At 40.2% G+C, this 17,680-nt stretch overlaps 1 protein-coding gene across 5 annotated transcripts in view; it reads right to left on the bottom strand.

Annotated features, from left to right (window-relative positions):
- CADM2 (cell adhesion molecule 2) overlaps nucleotides 1–17,680 on the bottom strand; it is a 372,090-nt gene that overhangs the window by 156,823 nt on the left and 197,587 nt on the right. For 3 of the 5 annotated variants that reach the window (XM_083737014.1, XM_083737011.1, XM_083737013.1), the window contains exon 2: nucleotides 14,920–14,946. The exons of the other annotated variants lie outside the window; for them this stretch is intronic. In XM_083737014.1, coding sequence (XP_083593140.1) covers nucleotides 14,920–14,946 — 27 coding nt within the window. The remainder of the gene's footprint in view (nucleotides 1–14,919; nucleotides 14,947–17,680) is intronic. 5 annotated transcript variants of the gene reach the window in all.

Here is a 17,680-nt window from a genome sequence, read left to right as displayed (position 1 = left end):
TACATAATGTTTTTAAAAGAAAAAAATTGGAATTCAGCCATGCATTAAATACCTTAAAAGTTTGAAAAGACTGTGCTTTTGGTTGATTTTCAAAAGAATTTTCCACCTTCTGAACCCACACTTTAAATACCAAAGGACATATTTTATGTCCTTTTGTTCCTGCACATTCAGCTAAAGTCAATCTTCCAACCAATGAGGCTAAGCCATGGTACTTGTTCCATAGAAATACCTTTTTCGTTAAACTCTGTCTTTCATGTTAAGACACACGTGTCACAATACAGGGCGGGGGGATCCATTTTGCCAAGATGCTTAGAGTGACAGCTAGATCTATAGACTCAGTAGTTTATGGCTAATTATTGCTCCTTTCAAGCTTCTTTTTATATTCCAGCTCTTCCCATACACCCACACACTTGTAATCTAGCAACAATATGCCTTTCATTTATTCCTTTTCTGCTGAAGAGCCTGTATATTCCTGACATCTTGGCTGCATGTGCTTTTCCAGTTACAAACAACTTTCTTTCTTTAATCTCATCATTTGTAATTTTCTACACTTCTTAGTCCCTTGCCATTCAATTCTTTTTTCAATAGGGGATCAAATATGAAGAATAAGGTTCATTCAAACACAGAGGCATGGCTGTCTCAAAAGGCAGCAACAGTTTCAATGTCAACACAGGAGACAAATAATTTAAAAATGTTCAATTATATTTCCAATAACAAGGAGATTAAGAAGAAGTAGAGACACTATAAAATATTTTGATTATTTTAAGAAGAAAGAAGACTCGTTAATCAATTTCTAGAGCCTAAATAAGTACAAAATGTAGACTAGATTACTGCAATGCTCTCAGTGTAGCGCTGCCTTTAAAGACAGGGTGGAAACATCAGCTGCTGCAATGATCAGCCACCCAAATCCATCTGGGGCCCCACTTAATTGGTTACCTACTCATTTCTTAGCTCAATTCAAATTGCTAGTCCTGATTGGTCAGATACACCAGGGGTCTCCAACGTGATGCCTGTGAGCGCAGTGGTGCCCTTCAGGTCTTCTGTAGACACTTGCCAAGCATCTGAGGCCCACCACCACAGTCCTACATGACTCTACGATTATTGTTTTCTCGCTTGGAAAGTTACAGAGCAGGATGAGGAAGAGTCGCAGTGTAATTCCATAGTGGCCAATATAACATTTGTATGCTTTTAAACATATTTTTTGCTTTAGCTAAAAGCATTTAAATCCAATTAACATCAAGCTGTTTGTTTGTTAGCTGCTTGATCTTCTCTACAAAAAGAGTGCAGAAGTATGCTGCAGGTAGTTTAAAGGCTTTCTTTTTATTGTGTTTTAATATGTAACAGTTTTGCAGCCTCAGGAATTTATCTGTAACTTAGATAACCTTTTCCCCTTAAAAATTGTTTCCATTTGTGGCAATGTACATCAAGAGCAAATGCTTCATGGGCAAGTGTCAAACTTACAGTAACGTTTAGTGGAAACTGTGGAGAAAATATTTTTTGGCAAATGACCGGTGACCAAGGTAACACATGGAAGCTCATTGACTTCTACAAATAAATGCCTCCAGAACGGACCTCTGTACAGGTGACACTTCACTGTGCATTCACAAGATGAATCAAGGCAGGCAACACCTTAGTGCAGGCATAGGCAAACTCCAGCCCTCTAGATGTTTGGGACTACAATTCCCATCACCCTGACCACTGGTCCTGTTAGCTAGGGATGGTGGGAATTGTAGCCCCAAACATCTAGAGGGCAGGAGTTTGCCTATGCCTGCCTTAATGATTTGTTTCTTTTCATCCCAACATTTATCATTTGCAGGGAATGCAAATGTCACAGAAGTCCCCCCTTTTTTAAAAAAAAGGGTTTCATGCTAATTAGCATCATATTGCATCATCTGTCTAATGAATTTTCTTTTCAGTTTCCCAGTCTCAAACTCAACAATAACAAAGTTGCTAGCTGACACCAGGACTTCAGTGGCTAGTCTGTTTCTGTACTGTATTTCAGCATTATTTCATCTCCCATAGAGAATTTTTCTGCGTTTGTGGTATTTATCTTAAACTATGTTAAAATTCATGTACACTTTGTGTTCAAGACTGCCTTTGACATTTTTCATGATTGTTCTGCTCCCTGAGGCAAGGCAAGAGACCTACAACTCCTTGGGTAAATTTTTGCATCTCTAGATCAAGCTGGGGGCCTCCGGCTTGTGGGCCAATCTTGGTCCACAATATTTCTCCATTTGGCCCATGAGACCATTTTGGGTAAGGGACAGCTACCCCCCCCCCTACAACTGATGTCACACAGATAAGGGTGTGGCCTGACCAAAAGGGTGGGTTTGCCCTAAACTGCTCTGTGCAGTTCCCAAAGTGCACGCCAACAGGGCTGGATTTAGATGAAGAGAGGCCCTAGGCTATGCCATTTGTGAGGCTCCTTCCCATCCCCCACCCTCACAACTAGAAGAAAATGAAGGAGTGTTATAAACAAAATTGAATGGAGCCAAGGGTATTTAAAATTCTGCAATTCACAATTTCTTCTCTAAAGGACATAAAATATTATTGTTAAATACCATGGTGATTTTTTAAAATGTATAAAATTAACACTGAAAAACGTTTGCAATAGCTGAATTTTGTGGAATAAGCATTATTTTTTTGGAAAATGAAGTTGTAATGTTATTCTTTAAAAAACTGCAGACAGAGGCCTGGCCAGGGCAAAGGCCTCTTATATACCTGTTGGGATTGACAAGGCATCTGACGCTCACCTGAATCTCACAACTCTCCTGACAGCTGATTTGGTCTGCAGCCACAATGTGGAAATAAAGAATGAGATTGCCCACCAGATACCAGGCACTCTACTCTTCAAATTAGGCCCCAGTGTTTTTGTTACAATCTCCATCTCAATTAAGAAATAAATTTTAATCTAGAATTTAAATTCTCAAGACTTTCTTATTTGTTAATTCAAGAAAGTAAACTACTGCTCTCACTTCATTACAAACAGTATTTCTACTTGCAGCACACTTGAGCAAACCTGCTCCTCTTCCTTTCACAGATATTTTGTTTCCATTCCAATTGTAGCTGCCTCTGGTTAGTTATCATTTAACTCTTTGGGGAAATAATTAGCATCACATGGCATGTGCATGGAAGTTGCCAAACCAATTAACCAACTAGAAGGATTACTGTTAATAGCACCAGTTTTCCTATAACTTCATATTGCTGGATAGTTTTGATGAACTGCCAAAGCATTTTTAGTATGCTTTCTGTTGACTTCCTGGAACTTTTATTTATTATTTCCACATTGTTTTGTACGATTCCTTGCCAATGAAGGAAAACAACTTTTTTGCTTGTATATGTTGACAATATAATTTTCGTTACTGACAATGAACAAGATTGTACAAAAACAAGATTGGGCGCAGGGCTGGCCAGGACATAGGCGTCCTGACTGTGACAAAGGGGACCTTTGTGTGTGTGTGCTTGCTTGCTTGATTAACAGCCATTGGGAACTTCAAGGTCCTTGCTCTCCCTTCTTATGGTCTTTGTACTAGACCTGGAGACTCCAAAAGAGAGCATTCCATGTCAAGAAAGAGGGCAAGTGGGCACCCTATTTTTATATCTATAAGATTTTGCAGACTTTGGCTGTGAACTGGGGCCCTACCAAAAAATAATCAAGTTGCGACCCACTTCTTCAAATTGGGCCCCACTGGCTAGCCCTGAGTCTCATAGTTGCTGGACCTGAGTTGCCCTGCCCTTGCATGAAGTCTTGGGTTTGCAATTTTGGGAGAGGGGAGACTGCCCTCTGGGGAGTGGACGGGCTGGCATGGTCCCCTAGATTTAGAAGCCCTAGGTTTCAGCCTACTTAGCCTATTCATAAATCTGGCACTGCACGCCAACCATCTGGATGTCAGGAGCCTTTGAAGCTGTTCACAAAGCAATGACCCAGTGCTAAGCAGGATCACTTTCCCTTCCCATCAGCCGATACAAAACGTCAGATCCTGCTGAGTCCAGGCACTCCAGAATCTGAGTTTGGGTGTGCCCAAACACAGCACTAAGCAGGATTGCTCCTCCTAACCAATTAGGAGGGGGTGATCCTTCTTGGCATTGGGCTCAGGAAAGCAATCAGGTGCACCGGTGAGCTTGCTTTAGGGAGCTCTTGAATGCTACTCAAGTCATCTCTAAAAGTAAGAGGCGGGAAATCTCTTCCCTTCCATTTTAAGCCTGATCTTCCTGTGGTGATAGATGATGATAGACAGATGATAGATAGATAGATAAATAAATAGATAGATGATACAAAAGTTTATTTTATTTTTCATACCATGCCTTATGAGGACTTGATCTAAAATGTGGAGTAGAATAACTAAATAACCAGCAATTTATCAATTTCCTAATCTTTGAGTGTGCATGGAAAGTGACAACATGGGAGCACAGGTGGCAGGAGAAGAGAGACACTAATGGTATCACATACAAGACCTATATTTGTCCATTCTTAGCAGGCTCACTTATGTTTCTATTTACATTTATAGTCACGGAAGTGCTGCTTCGGGGAACTTTAATTAGAAGACAGTTGCTCACCAGTTTATTTATTTCATAAAATTTATGCATAACTTGAACGGAGTTTACAAAATGTTAAAACAATAAAATCAAGGGGGGATTCAACCATACTTTAAAACATACAGAAGATAAAATACTAAAATAGATCAAAATTTCCTCAACTTTCTGAGCATATGGGTAGGCTTGTCTAAACAATAATATTTTTAGCAGGTGCCGAAGAGAGTCTAGTTAAGGTGCCTGCTTGATATCAATAGGCAGGGATATTATAAATTTATGTTGATATTATGTTACTATCAATTTATAACTGTCTGTATTGTGTAGTCTTGCTTACTTGGGGTTGTGGAGTGTGTGTTTGTGTGAAAGACCATCACCAAGGTCTTTCTATGACTTTGTCTGGATAGGAAAGTATTTTGGAGAAATCTTAGTGGGGAGGGGGTGTATGGACAAGAGTGGCATGCATACTTGCTTTTAACTTTAGTCTTCTGCATCTCTCTGCACATTACTGAAATGCTACAACATGGTTTTTGCTCCCAGTACTTCAAGGGTAGCCAGTGTGCTGCCCTCCAGATATCAGCATGGCCAATGGTCAGGGAAGATGGAAGTTATAGCCTGACGACATCTGAAAGGCTACCTCTGCTATGGACATTCCAGCAATAATGCTGGTGGCAAAGTCCAGAAAGCAACTTATTTGTCTCTTATATTGTTCCTATACCAGAATAATTTTTATAGCATATATGGCCTACCTCGTCATGGAGACCCAATCAGAAGTAAGTGAATCAGTTGCAAAGTTTGTATTAGTGTTGTGTCCAAAAAAACCTGCTCATTTTTCTCAACCAACATGCATAAATTAAAGAGGAAAAAATAAAATTATCAAATGAAGAAAATATCAGTGAAATTCACATTTGTGGGGTGCACTTGCCTTAGTTTCAAGGTGGTTTCTTTTATTTCATTCTTATTTATTTCATGTATTTCCTTTATTTCATTCCATAAATAATCTATCAGGTGTTCTGTAGTCTGCTGCCTTCCTGGGTGCTCAAGTTTCCTGAAAGTCCCATGGCAATTTGAACTAGGTGTTCATGTAGGTATGGGAAAGCTGCCTAATAAGTGCCTGGCAGCTGCAATATCTTTATTTTATTAAAGGAATCAGTGCACAGGAGCTCTGTATCCAGTCTCTTTGCTTCCTGTGCTTCAACTAAAGCTCAGTAGAATACCTCCCGTGAAGCGTTTTCAGATCAGGAAGCACAGGAAATCAGGGAGGTTTAAGAACACGGGAGAAACATTTAATGGGAAGGAAGAAAAACACACAGCACCCCATGGCCTGCTCACAGTGTTCAAGTAAGCTCAACATCATACCCACCAAAGTTCTAAAGAAATTCTAAAGTTCCCTGAGAATGAGACAAACAAATGCTTTTTCACAGAGGAGAACAACTTTAGAGAATTTGGATGACTGATTTCAGCACTGCACTAGTTTGTATTCCAAGCTGCAAAGCAACCATAAAGCTATAAGCAACTATGTATTGATTTTTTTTTTGTCTAATGGGCTTTCCTATATATTTTTTAGTTTCTTTCCCCCTCATATATGTGTATGGACTCAAATATTTGTTTTCAGAATGTGGAGGTCAGTGGACTATTAATAAATTTGAAGGTAATACTGTGTAAAGTCTAAAACTGCACAGCTAATGCTTAATAAAAAGGTACCAAAAGACTTCAGGTAACCCTACAGCATGCAGAACTACAAAACAATGTGTGTGGGAGGATTAAGATGGGGACCCCAAAATATCCCCATGCACACAACTTGACAACTTGTTGGGAGGGGAGAATAGAATGGACTGTCCTGAATAGGACAGATCCAAATAATTGTCTGGATAGGTTCCTTTCCTGATTAACTCTGCAGAAGAGAGCTGGCCAGAGAGATCAATGAAGAAACCAAAAAGTTTAATGCACTGGACAAAGAAGTTCTATGGGGCCAGAGGGAGAGACAGAGACAAGAAGGAAAAGAAATGAGGGGGGGAAGCCCATTGGCTAGTGGTGATCACACATGGACAGGGAATGAAGACTGAACTGTTGCCAAAGGAGAACTGAGTATTTGTGCAGAAATGAAACTAAGCAGCCAGAATGATAACAGAAACCCTTTACATTTCAGATTCATTGCAAGGCTTTATTTGGCTCCACTATTTCTTAGGGGGGGGGAGGCGGGTGGCGCTGTGGGTAAAACCTCAGTGCCTAGGACTTGCTGATCGTAAGGTCGGCAGGGCGAATCCCCACGGCGGGGTGAGCTCCCGCCGTTCGGTCTCAGCTCCTGCCCACCTAGCAGTTCAAAAGCACCCCTAAGTGCAAGTAGATAAATAGATACCGCTTTCTAGCGGGAAGGTAAATGGCGTTTCCATGTGCTGCGCTGGTGCTGTACCTGTATTTCTTAGGGATTAGTAAGGGACTAGTAAAATTAAATTCAGGACATTGGTTTTGCAAGGGATGTATGGAAAAACTTGTGGATGCAGTTATTGTAGATTTAGGAGCCATGCATATTTGTGACAATGATTTTATCTAGAAATATTTGAATTACCTAGAAATATTTGAATACTTTGAATTTTTGGCCTTCTCTTTAGAGTATAATTTGGCTACTTGCTAGAATTTGCTGGAACTATTTTCTCTGCAGGGATCTTGTTCCTGTTGTCAACCAAAAAAAATCACGAATATCATTTTCCTGAATGTAATGCCTTCCGCTGTAGTTACAAAGTGTAATTTATCATCTCTTAGTTTTCTTTATCTAAGCCGAACAGGGCAAAATGTTTTGGTCTCTGCATGTAAACCTTATTCTGAATTCTTAAAACAATTTTAGTTTTTATTGTGAAGAAGGGTATGTGAATCTGAACTTTTGACATGGTTTATCTCTGTGGATCATGGCATGAGTATAAGATTGACACAACTGTAGGAGTAGGAGATACTCCATGATATACCATATTTTTTCCATCCCCATGTATAAGACGCCACCTATTTTGGGGGACTCAGATTTTAGAAAATGGGGAGGAGATGGAGTATAAGAGTATAAGACGCCCCCTAATTTCTGACATTATTTTTTAGGGGAAAAACCTAGTCTTATACATGGAAAAATATGGTACTTTGGTGAGCCTGGAATATCCAGCCTCCTGAAAAGTAGTTAGACATATTCTGAGTTCACCTACATCTAATCTAAAGATTAACACATGCAGATTTAGTTGCCAAGTACAGGATACTCAACTCCAATGGGATTCACCCACACAATTGGCAAGGTGATTTGAAGGCAGATAGGAGACAGAGATGACCAGGTTCTGATAACAGCCCAGTTTTCAGTCCTTTTCTCTCTAGAATGGGCAAGATGAGAAATGGGCAGGAACTCTGGGGAAGAGACAAGAATTTCTTATCTCAAGGCTCCTCCCTTCCCTACTATAAGGCATCAGCTAAAACATTATTAAAACCCCAGGTTTTCCAGTAGCTTTCAGCTCCAACAGGACAGCACTTACCCCAGTGCTCCACAAGACTCAGTACACATCTGCTTTGCTTTAAGGATAGGTATATTTTCCTCCCGTCCCCCTTCACCTATCTACTTCTAGTGTGGGTTTATGGCAAAACAGCCATGCCTATGTTTCTGTTGGCCTTTTAGAATAGTTTGAGAATATTTTAAATATTGCTTAGATTGCAACTTTGCTGTCTGAAGCAGCATTTATATATACCTTGTCTCTCCTAGGGTATATATAAATATAGCAAGCTTTCTTTATTCCTCAGTGCGGGAGCTTCTTGTGGGCATTAGGTTAAGGGTTAACACACATCCATAACAAGTGCACATCACAGCTCCAGCAAAAGATCCTAAACCTCTCAGCAGTGTGTATATGAACCTACAGGAGCGCTGGCTGTTCACATGTGAGTCCAAGTAGCATTATAAACTAGTACAGCTTATGGCAACCAAAACTAGATACAATCTTCCAGAAGTGAGATTGTTAGTGCTTGGAACTAAAGGGTGGCTGTTTCAATATCCTATCACAAATTACTCAAGTAATACATTGAAATTATATTGCCATTGCCTTAGCTCAGAATGCTGCATATCTTCTCAATCTTTCTTTGACTTTGCTATGGCTTTTAGCCTGGTGTCTTAGTGGGTTTCATTAACAAAATCATATTCCTGTCATGGACTGGCTGGATGCAGAGGAATGATGGGAGGAACCAGCAGGGGAACCACCAAGGGAAGAAGGCTCAGAGCCCAGGTATTGGTGGTGCGGCAACAATGAGTGGTCAGAGGGAGAAGACTGGGAAGAGGAGGTGTGGGAAGCTGAAGGGTTTAGTGAGCTGGGAGAGTCTGTGGCAAACAAGCTCCCTTCCCCCTGGTCTGCCCAGACCAGAAGAGACATGAAGCGGGATAAGCAAAGACAGGCACAGTCTCCAGTTGCTTGGGGGAAAACCCTGGAGAGGAGGAGACATAGACAGCTGTGGGGAGTTGAGAGGCTTTAGTCTAGGCAACTGATCCATGGGGCAAGACCTATCAGGGATAGGTTCCTGTGCTCATTAGACCTGACACTCCACCAAGTCTGTGCAGGTCCTGTTCTTGCTAATAAAGAGCAAACTAGCTAACAAAGAGCAAAGAGTGCACAGTGTGATTTACAGCTGGCTCGCTCCTGTCACTTCCCTTCTTTAAAACTCTGAATGAAATATGGAATAATATTGGTCTCTCAAGACTGATTCCTAAGGAACTCTACCAGATTGAAAGGTCGTTATCATGACCCATGACCTGGGGACCTTGCAGTATGTGGTGGCAGTTTGATGAAGTTCTGACAACTCACTTAGGGTGCGAGGTAGTGGGAGGGAATAATAACTAGAGTCTTCTTAGGAGCACTTCCATGTGATGTGGAATGACTGAAGGGGACCATCAGGTTTAGCATTTTTATGAGAATATTTTGTTCAACTTTGTATTTCTTTTTTTAAAGATTTTAATAGTTTATTACCTTTATTCAGAAAAGCTAATATTGCACAATTATCAGGAAATGCTGAGCCAGCCTGCCAACCCGAACCAAACAAAAGTAAGGCATAATATTGCTTACATTGGCAGTGTGGCGTGCCAATCTGACGAATTTTAATAATTAATTTTTAAGTTGGAGGGGGTGAGGGAACCAGATGAAAAGGGACCCAGTAGGCTAAGACTGCCAGTGTGATGTGCATAAAAAGCACAGCAGTTGAAAGAAGCTTTTCAAGTTTGAAAGAGGTCAGTGGGGTACCACTGGGAACAAAGATGAGGTGCCCATGGCTTTATTATTATTATTTATAAAAGCCAGCTGGATGGTGGCACTAAAAGCAAAGTTTCTATCTTTACAAAAATTGATAGGCACAGTTGAAAGGAAAGACATCTAAATTGAAAATGAGTAAAATCATTCAGTATACCGTCTGATATACAATCTGCTAAATGGTGAATGGATACACGTAGAAATAATCATGATTATTAGATGAGACACATGAAGAGCAAGGATATTTGCCAAATGAAAAGGTGTTAAACTTATAATATTCTCAGCGGCAATACAAGAAACACAATATAAGCCAATGGGAGGCTGTATAGATAAATAGATATAGCATATGGACAGCAATAAGAAATTATGGAGTGTATTTACCATCAATCAGAGTCACTGTGAGTAAATGGGATTGTGCCAGGAAGATTTTCTCACATAGAGACAGGGAAATATTAACACCAGCCTAAGAACTGTATCCAAGAATTAGCTTCCCACTGATCTTAGCTTAGTTACAAGAAGCTTCACATCATTCTAGTACTTCAGCTGAACAACTGAAATTATAATACTTCTATCTCACCATTCCTCCAAGAAGCTTTGTGTGGCATAGTGTTTCCTATCCCAACTTGCATTTTTATCTTCACAATAACCTTGTTAGGCAGGCTGATAGATAGTTAAATGTCCAAAGCTACCTAGTGGGTTTGGCGCCTCAATACATATTTGAATGCAGCTTTCCCCAGGTCTAATCAAACATTCTAAAGACAGTATAACACACTGGCCCTGTTATTTAAGATTTCCATTCTTCTGTTGCATGAGCTAAACTGTTATCAGACCTGCTCTTCTGAAATATGGGTGCATGTTTTGGTGTGTCTATCACAAGCCCCTATTGTATTCTATTCATCTAAGTTACACCTTTCCTCCCTTTCCCCATGTCTACAGCACTTATCCCCAATAATTTCTCAAGATTTTTAATGCACTGTATGGAAGAATGAGTGCACAATCACACATTAATAGCGCATCAAGGGTGGTGGCACTAAGGAACAAGGTAGTCTCTTAGCTCCACATAAATGATTGCATTTGCTATAGCAACACTATAACAATAAATACATAACTAGAGTGTACATTTTACTCCATACTTTTATTAACTGGAACATTTAAGATTCGGAATGTTTCTCTTACTTATCATCATTGGAAACAGCTACTACAAAGTACTTGAAAAGAATGAAGAGCAGTGAGGAGTGTTACTTAGGATTCATACAAGCATTATGACGAATCCATTTTCTACCTCTGACACACAAGGAGCTGCTAAAGCAAAGCATTTCAAAAGTTTTCTGAAAACTGTAGAGTTCAAGAGATGTCTAAGATTTTCCTCAGATTTAATAGCATTTATTGATTCAGAGCTATGAACTTGGGTCTAAGCAAGATTTTTTTTTTATGTGGTTGTTTTTTCACAGGTTATGTTATTGCAATTGTAACCACAGTCTTCTTGTATCCTGCTATGACCTTTTGTTTCATTCTACTACTGTATGCTTTTGGTAAACATGGAGTAGGTCTTCCACCTTGTTGTTCCCCCTGCCCCCCCCCCAAAAAAAGACGGGCGGGTGGGAGAGTTTGGAGGTGAATTTGGGAGTTTATAAGCACACAACTTGCAGTGGTGTTAATACAATTCTTTAAGAGTTCTGTAACTTTACTGTAAAGTTCTGGAACTTACTAAATTTAAAGGCACTTTCTATCGCCTCAGGGACATAGCTGTGTGATCTCCAAATGTATCTCACACAGGGAAGAGCAAGGAAGCCTCCAACCAATGCCAGAGTTCTCTCCAAAAGTGCTGAACATTGGGAAGTTTAGAGGAAGGGTTGCAGCTTAGTAGTAGAGCATATTATTTGCATAGGTTTAAGTTTCAATCTCCAAGTAGGTGTGGGAAAGAACTTTGTCTGGAATCCTAGAGAGCCTTTAGCTCCACCATATTGAGATAGATGGATAAGCTAGATGGTTAAGATGTAGGAAGGCATCTTTTTATGCTGTTTCTATGCTACTTCAGGTGTAAGCTTTCTTCAGTTCCCAATCACAACAGACCAACTCAAAGAAGCTTGATGAAGCTTACGTAGACAGTGAGTACCTTCAGGGCTGTTTTAAGCATATGCGGTGCCGGGTGCAAAGATCCACCTGGCACGCCCCTCCCCCCAGGTTGCCCAGTCCCAGGCGCACAGGAGGGCGGAGCTGGCTGGCCGCATCAGCATCTCGCTGGCTTGGTCGCCTCCGAACTCACGGCACAGAGCCGCCTGCAGCAGAAGAGCCCGCTGCGGCGCTCTGACCGACGGACGGGCAGACGGGCTCTTCCCCAGAACTCAACTCTCGGGCCCCGGACTCTCAGCCTGGCGCCCCTGAGAGCTCAACACCCGAGTGCCCCACACCCCTAGCCCCTATGGGTAAGACGGCTCTGAGTACCTTACTCAGACAGCAAGCTGTTTGTGCATTTAGCACTGGGTAAATGAAGCTTCCTAAACCAGTCTCTTTGAGGATGGTCTCACAAATTACAAGTCCCTCATGAGCAAGGCAGAGAAATTTCCCTGAGACTTCATGTGTATACTAGGCTCGACTCCCCAGGTTTTGAATGTACCATAATCTCCCAGAGCTATTCAGACTTCCCCCGAAAGGTGTTAATGAATAAGTGTGTGTCAATCTGAACTTTCTCTATGGTTTCTATTACTGTAGATTGTGGCATGAGTAAAGGTTTGCATAAATACTATGTCACAAGATCAAGGTGTATGTGTAGTTGCTGCCTGCTTAATTTATATACTGTATTCTGGCACTTTCATTTCATGTAATAAACCAATATTTCTTTATTTCTTTTCTATGAGAACTACTTGGGGCTATAAAGGGTAAACACATGTTCACAAGGAATGCATGCCATAACTCTAGCAAAAGATCCTAAACCTCTTGGAAGCGTGTGTATGGAGACAAAGAATAAAAAGAGTACTGGGCACACATGTGGGTTCAGACACATATATTTTAACATGCTCTCTAGATGGATTACAGCTCTCATCAAACCCAGCCAATATGGCCAGTGACAATGAAAGTTGTTGATTCATTAGGGATGGGCAAAAAGTATCCATCCCATCCAGCCCAGGAAGAATTTGTTCAGAATAAGTTTGGTTAGGATCATCATGTAAGCAGCTCCTGGAGACTGAAGACCCTGCTGCAATCTTTATGCAGTTAACAGGACCATACTAGCCTATCCAGTACCACAGTTTGCCCAAGCATTCTAAGGCATACTTTCACTGTTGGCAATGGGGAGAAGGAAAACCATATGGCTAAAGACAGAAAAAAATCCTGAGGTGTACATCTCCTGTCAGAAAACAGGTACACATTACACATGTAGAATTAAGCAAGTAATTTGTAAAGAAACAGCTAGTTTTTGCCCAACAGTGGCTTAAACCAGCCGTGATGCTATAAAAACAATGTGTTTGATGGGTATGGGTGCCTGGGATATTTCTTATTTGCAAACTCAGTGTTTTGTTTTTTAAAAAATGCAGATCAAGATAGAAACCGGATGCAAACTCAGTGTGTGTGGGTTTTGTTGTTGTTGTTTTTTAAAAAATGCAGATCAAGTTAGAAACTGGATGGAACACACTTATGAATAAACATGCAAAACTGACATGGTCTAGAAATAGAGAGATCCATCCAACTCTAAAATCAAGTAAAAATTAAATAAACTATTGTGTGCTATGTTGCCACAATAGAAATAAAAAATAACATACAGTTCTGTATAGCCCTTCCACTAGGTTTTCTGTAACACAGTTACTGCTCCCTATCACAATCATTCCCAAGCATACCATCTGATAATTTCTAGAAAGGGAAAATAACTATGCTGCTGAAATCATCAATACTGTAAAAAGCCCTGGTTTATTTCTCCATTCAGAATTATCTAATGAAGTATAAGCAGTCCAAGTGGGGAATGTTAGCAATAATGTACGTTGAGAAGTGCAGGTACCTATATTAAATCTTTTCACCTGCATTAGTCAAGTAGTGAGGTTCATAGTTTGTTGCTGGATCTTTTAGTAATGATTAACAAGCCATCTAATACTCTATTGATTTCACTGAATTTACAGCACAATACTATACATGTCTACTTAGAAGTAAGTGGGTACAAGATTAAAGTCTTAATTTCTTGAATTAAAAATTCTGCAAAGTTAGGAAACATAATATTTTCCTCTAAGCTTGTTTGCCAATTTCATGCAAAGCTGTGAGCTAAACTTCATAATTCCACCCCCAACCTGAGGCTTGTATGCAGGGAGGGCCTGTCCCCATCTGATGTCACTGAATATCTGGATGTAGTGCAAGAATACCATTTTAGCCACATAAATGGGCTGCTGTCATGTCTGATCGAGGGAGAATCCCCTTTATTACAAAAAACACACATCTCTCCCTCACTCCTTTTATAGAGAGTTCCTCCTTTTTCTCCCTCCCCACCCCTATCAGGATGATAGAAGCTTTGTTTATGGAAAATTCTCACTACCACAAGTGAATTATATTATAAGATTATTTCATATTATTCCTGGAAATAATGGTGCTTGCCATAGTTTTTGTGTTAGGTTCACGCTTTTCAATCTTTTCTACAATTTTACTGGCTTTCATTTCCCCCCATTATTATCCACAGTGTCATTTTTATGAGATGATATCCAGATTTATTTATTTGATATATATTTTTTAAAAAAAATAAGCCTTCGACAAACAGAGCAGTCCTGTCTGATTGATGTTAAAAACTGAACAGCTCAGAAACTGCATGATAATACAAATAAGATAGATACCATGAACTGGGGCTCTTTTTGCAATCTAATTATTCTAACTTGGCAGCAATCTCTTACAAACAGAAGAAGTTTTATATTTTGAGGTAGGATTTGTCGTTCAGAAATTCACGAGAACTTTGAATTATTTTCAGATAAAGACACAGTGAATAATTATATAGCTCAATTTCAAAATGATGAAAAATACCCATCTTCAGTTTTGCAAGCAAAGCATGCAAATTCAATAAATATATGCAGATCTATCTAATCTGCATAATTAATTGCAATCACAGTGGGATGTGTACTGCAAAGCCATGCAGCGTAAATCAAAAATGAAAGTGAAAACTCACCTTTAGCTTTGCTCTTTGTAGCAGCCACTGGGACCAAGGAAAAGATTGCAAGAGGAGAAGAGAACAGATAGGTTAGTCAGAAGCTCTGACTGAGAATACAAAGAAAGTTTCACTACTGAGTCGAGCGTAACAAAACCCAAATTCAAGTATCTGGTCTACTTATTTAGATCAGCTGGTATGATTTTTCCTGACCTGTACCCTGCCAAGACAAACAAATTCAGTATTTTGAAATGCTTGTCGACGCCAGTTGTTTGAAAATAGATAATGGCAAAGGCATTTACTATTAGCCACAAATTATACTGTCAAAACAATTTGTAAAACAAAAAATAAAAATACATCTAAGGATGCAAAGATCTGTAGTACATCAATAGAACTTTTATATTGATCAGAATCAAATGGTTCCTTTAACAAATGTTTTATTCCTTTCATTTAATTATTAAGAAAAAATAATAATAAAGTGTGCATATTATATACATGATAGAACTCCAGGCAATTTGTTAGGAACTGGCCCAATGGTCAAGTTCCAGGTTATTTGAACTGGGTCCTAGATTTTCTTCTCCTCCATATTTTTGAAAGGGTATTAAAAAAAGAAGAAATCCTTTGCTCCTGGGTGCCTGGGCACATTACAAAATGCAGTGCTGGGAAAACTTTAGCCACCCACTATCTTAATTTTCCAAATTTCTGTAATAGGCCTGTCGCCCTAGTCCATTAAGTACCTAGAAATACCCTTGTAGAACAGTATTTGAGTAGGATTTATGAGACCACCTGCTGACATCCATAAAATATACCTTTCATTCTTCAAATCACAGTTATTCAAGTCTTTTAGTTTACAAAGGGTTGAGAAAGAACATAGACACTTTCAGCTATATTGCTTCCCCCAAGTTGAATCTGATCAGCCATGTTTGTCATATGATCTGGTGCAAGGGCAATCACAATGCATGTCAGAGGACAAGAAACCCTAAAACCCATCCACATTTAAATAAGATTATTTTTGGTGGTGTTTTAAGTCATAGATTGCTTTTATTTAGAAGTTAGCTATGGTAGGTTTGACTAATGAGCTTTTTTCTGGAAAGGTGGGCCACACAAGTCATATACACAGACATTATGGGAAAAGGGCAATAAAATAAAATAAAATAAAATACTCAGTACAGTGGTACCTCGGATTAAGAACTTAATTCATTCTGGAGGTCCATTCTTAACCTGAAAATGTTCTTAACCTGAGGTACTACTTTAGCTAATGGGGCCTCCTGCTGCCGCCGCACTGCCCCCACACGATTTCTGTTCTCATCCTGAAGCAAAGTTCTTAACCCAAGGTACTATTTCTGGGTTAGTGGAGTCTGTAACCTGAAGTGTCTGTATCCCGAGGTCTGTAACCTGTAGGTCTTTTAAATTCTCTAAAACAACTCTCTCACATGCACCCAGTGGACAAGCTTCATGCTCCGGCACTGGAGGGCGGAGAGCAGGCGTTTGCGGGGCTGGCGTGCATCCTGAGGGTGTGGCACGCCACCTGAGGGGGTGTGGCCTCCAGCATGGGTAGGGCGGGGGCAGCTGTGATAGCACCCCACCGGGATCGTGCTGCCGGGGGCAATGCGCTTCCAGCTTGTATGTGGACTGCACTGCACAAAATGAAATCAATAAATCTAGTTTAGGAGTTTAAACTAGGGCAGTGCTTATCAAACCATCTTATGTGCTGGATAGCAATTCCCACCCCACAATGTGTCAGGGACTGGTATCATTTTTGGTCCCAGAAGCATCCCACCTAACCTGGAGTGTAGTAGAGTCACCACAGACCGGCAGCCAATGGTTTGTGGAATGGCACCAGTCCACGGACCACCAATTTGAGTAGCACTGAGTGAGGGCACTTACGTGTTAATGGCAGATGTTGTGCTAAATATGTCCTCTACTATCTCAAATTTTTTATTTCTCTGCAAAAGAGGCTTCCATTTTTCTGCTCCGTTATTAGGGCATGAAATGTCATTAGAAATTAGGCAGATTTGGGGTTTTGAGCTAATCTTATTGTTGTGGGGAGGCCAAGTATGATGTATGTGTTTTCTTTCTAGTAAGCATTTCCGTAGCACTCTGCAGCTTTCCTGGATGCCCACTGTTCTTGATCTGAAAAAGTCCCTTGGGAGGTTTTATCTCATTATGGGTTGTATTCAGCATAACACTAAGGTGATCACTCCATCAACTGCAAGTATTTCTCCTTACAATTGAAGATTCTACCCTTCTCCTTTCTCCACACATCCTCTAAATCTGTTCTGGGGCTTCCCTCAACTCTCCAGAGCAGATTATGGGATGGTGTGGTGCACAGGTGCAGAAAAATCCCCCTGTGCTAGCACTAATGCCAGAGCTAGCCTAAGAATTCCATTGAACACCACCTTATTTATTCCCTGGAGCTTTGACTGAAATGCTCATACCTGGAAAGTGTGAAGACTGTGCACCACTGGTGAGACTATATAGAATGAAAGGACATTCACAAACATCACTCAGCCAACACAAAAGTAAGGCAATTATATAAAAACAAACAAACTTGTACTCCACTCATGAGAATTTCTTGGGTGGAATTTTGCTATTTCTACTTTCATTAATTGATGGACAGTGTTTAAAAATGCAGGATTCTTTTGTCATAGTATTAGTGGTTCTACAGGAAAATCAGGATTACAAGTCGCTTGCTTTCAAAGTACAGCTATGCATTCCTGTAACACGGAGGAAACAGAAGTACTACTGTATATTTAAACTGTGTTTTAGTATTGAAATACTA

This window comes from Podarcis gaigeae, assembly GCF_964106915.1.
Source record: "Podarcis gaigeae genome assembly, chromosome: 4".
NCBI lineage: Eukaryota > Metazoa > Chordata > Lepidosauria > Squamata > Lacertidae > Podarcis > Podarcis gaigeae.
The sequence above is the reverse complement of the archived record's forward strand: the minus strand, read 5'-3'. Positions and strand labels throughout refer to the sequence as shown.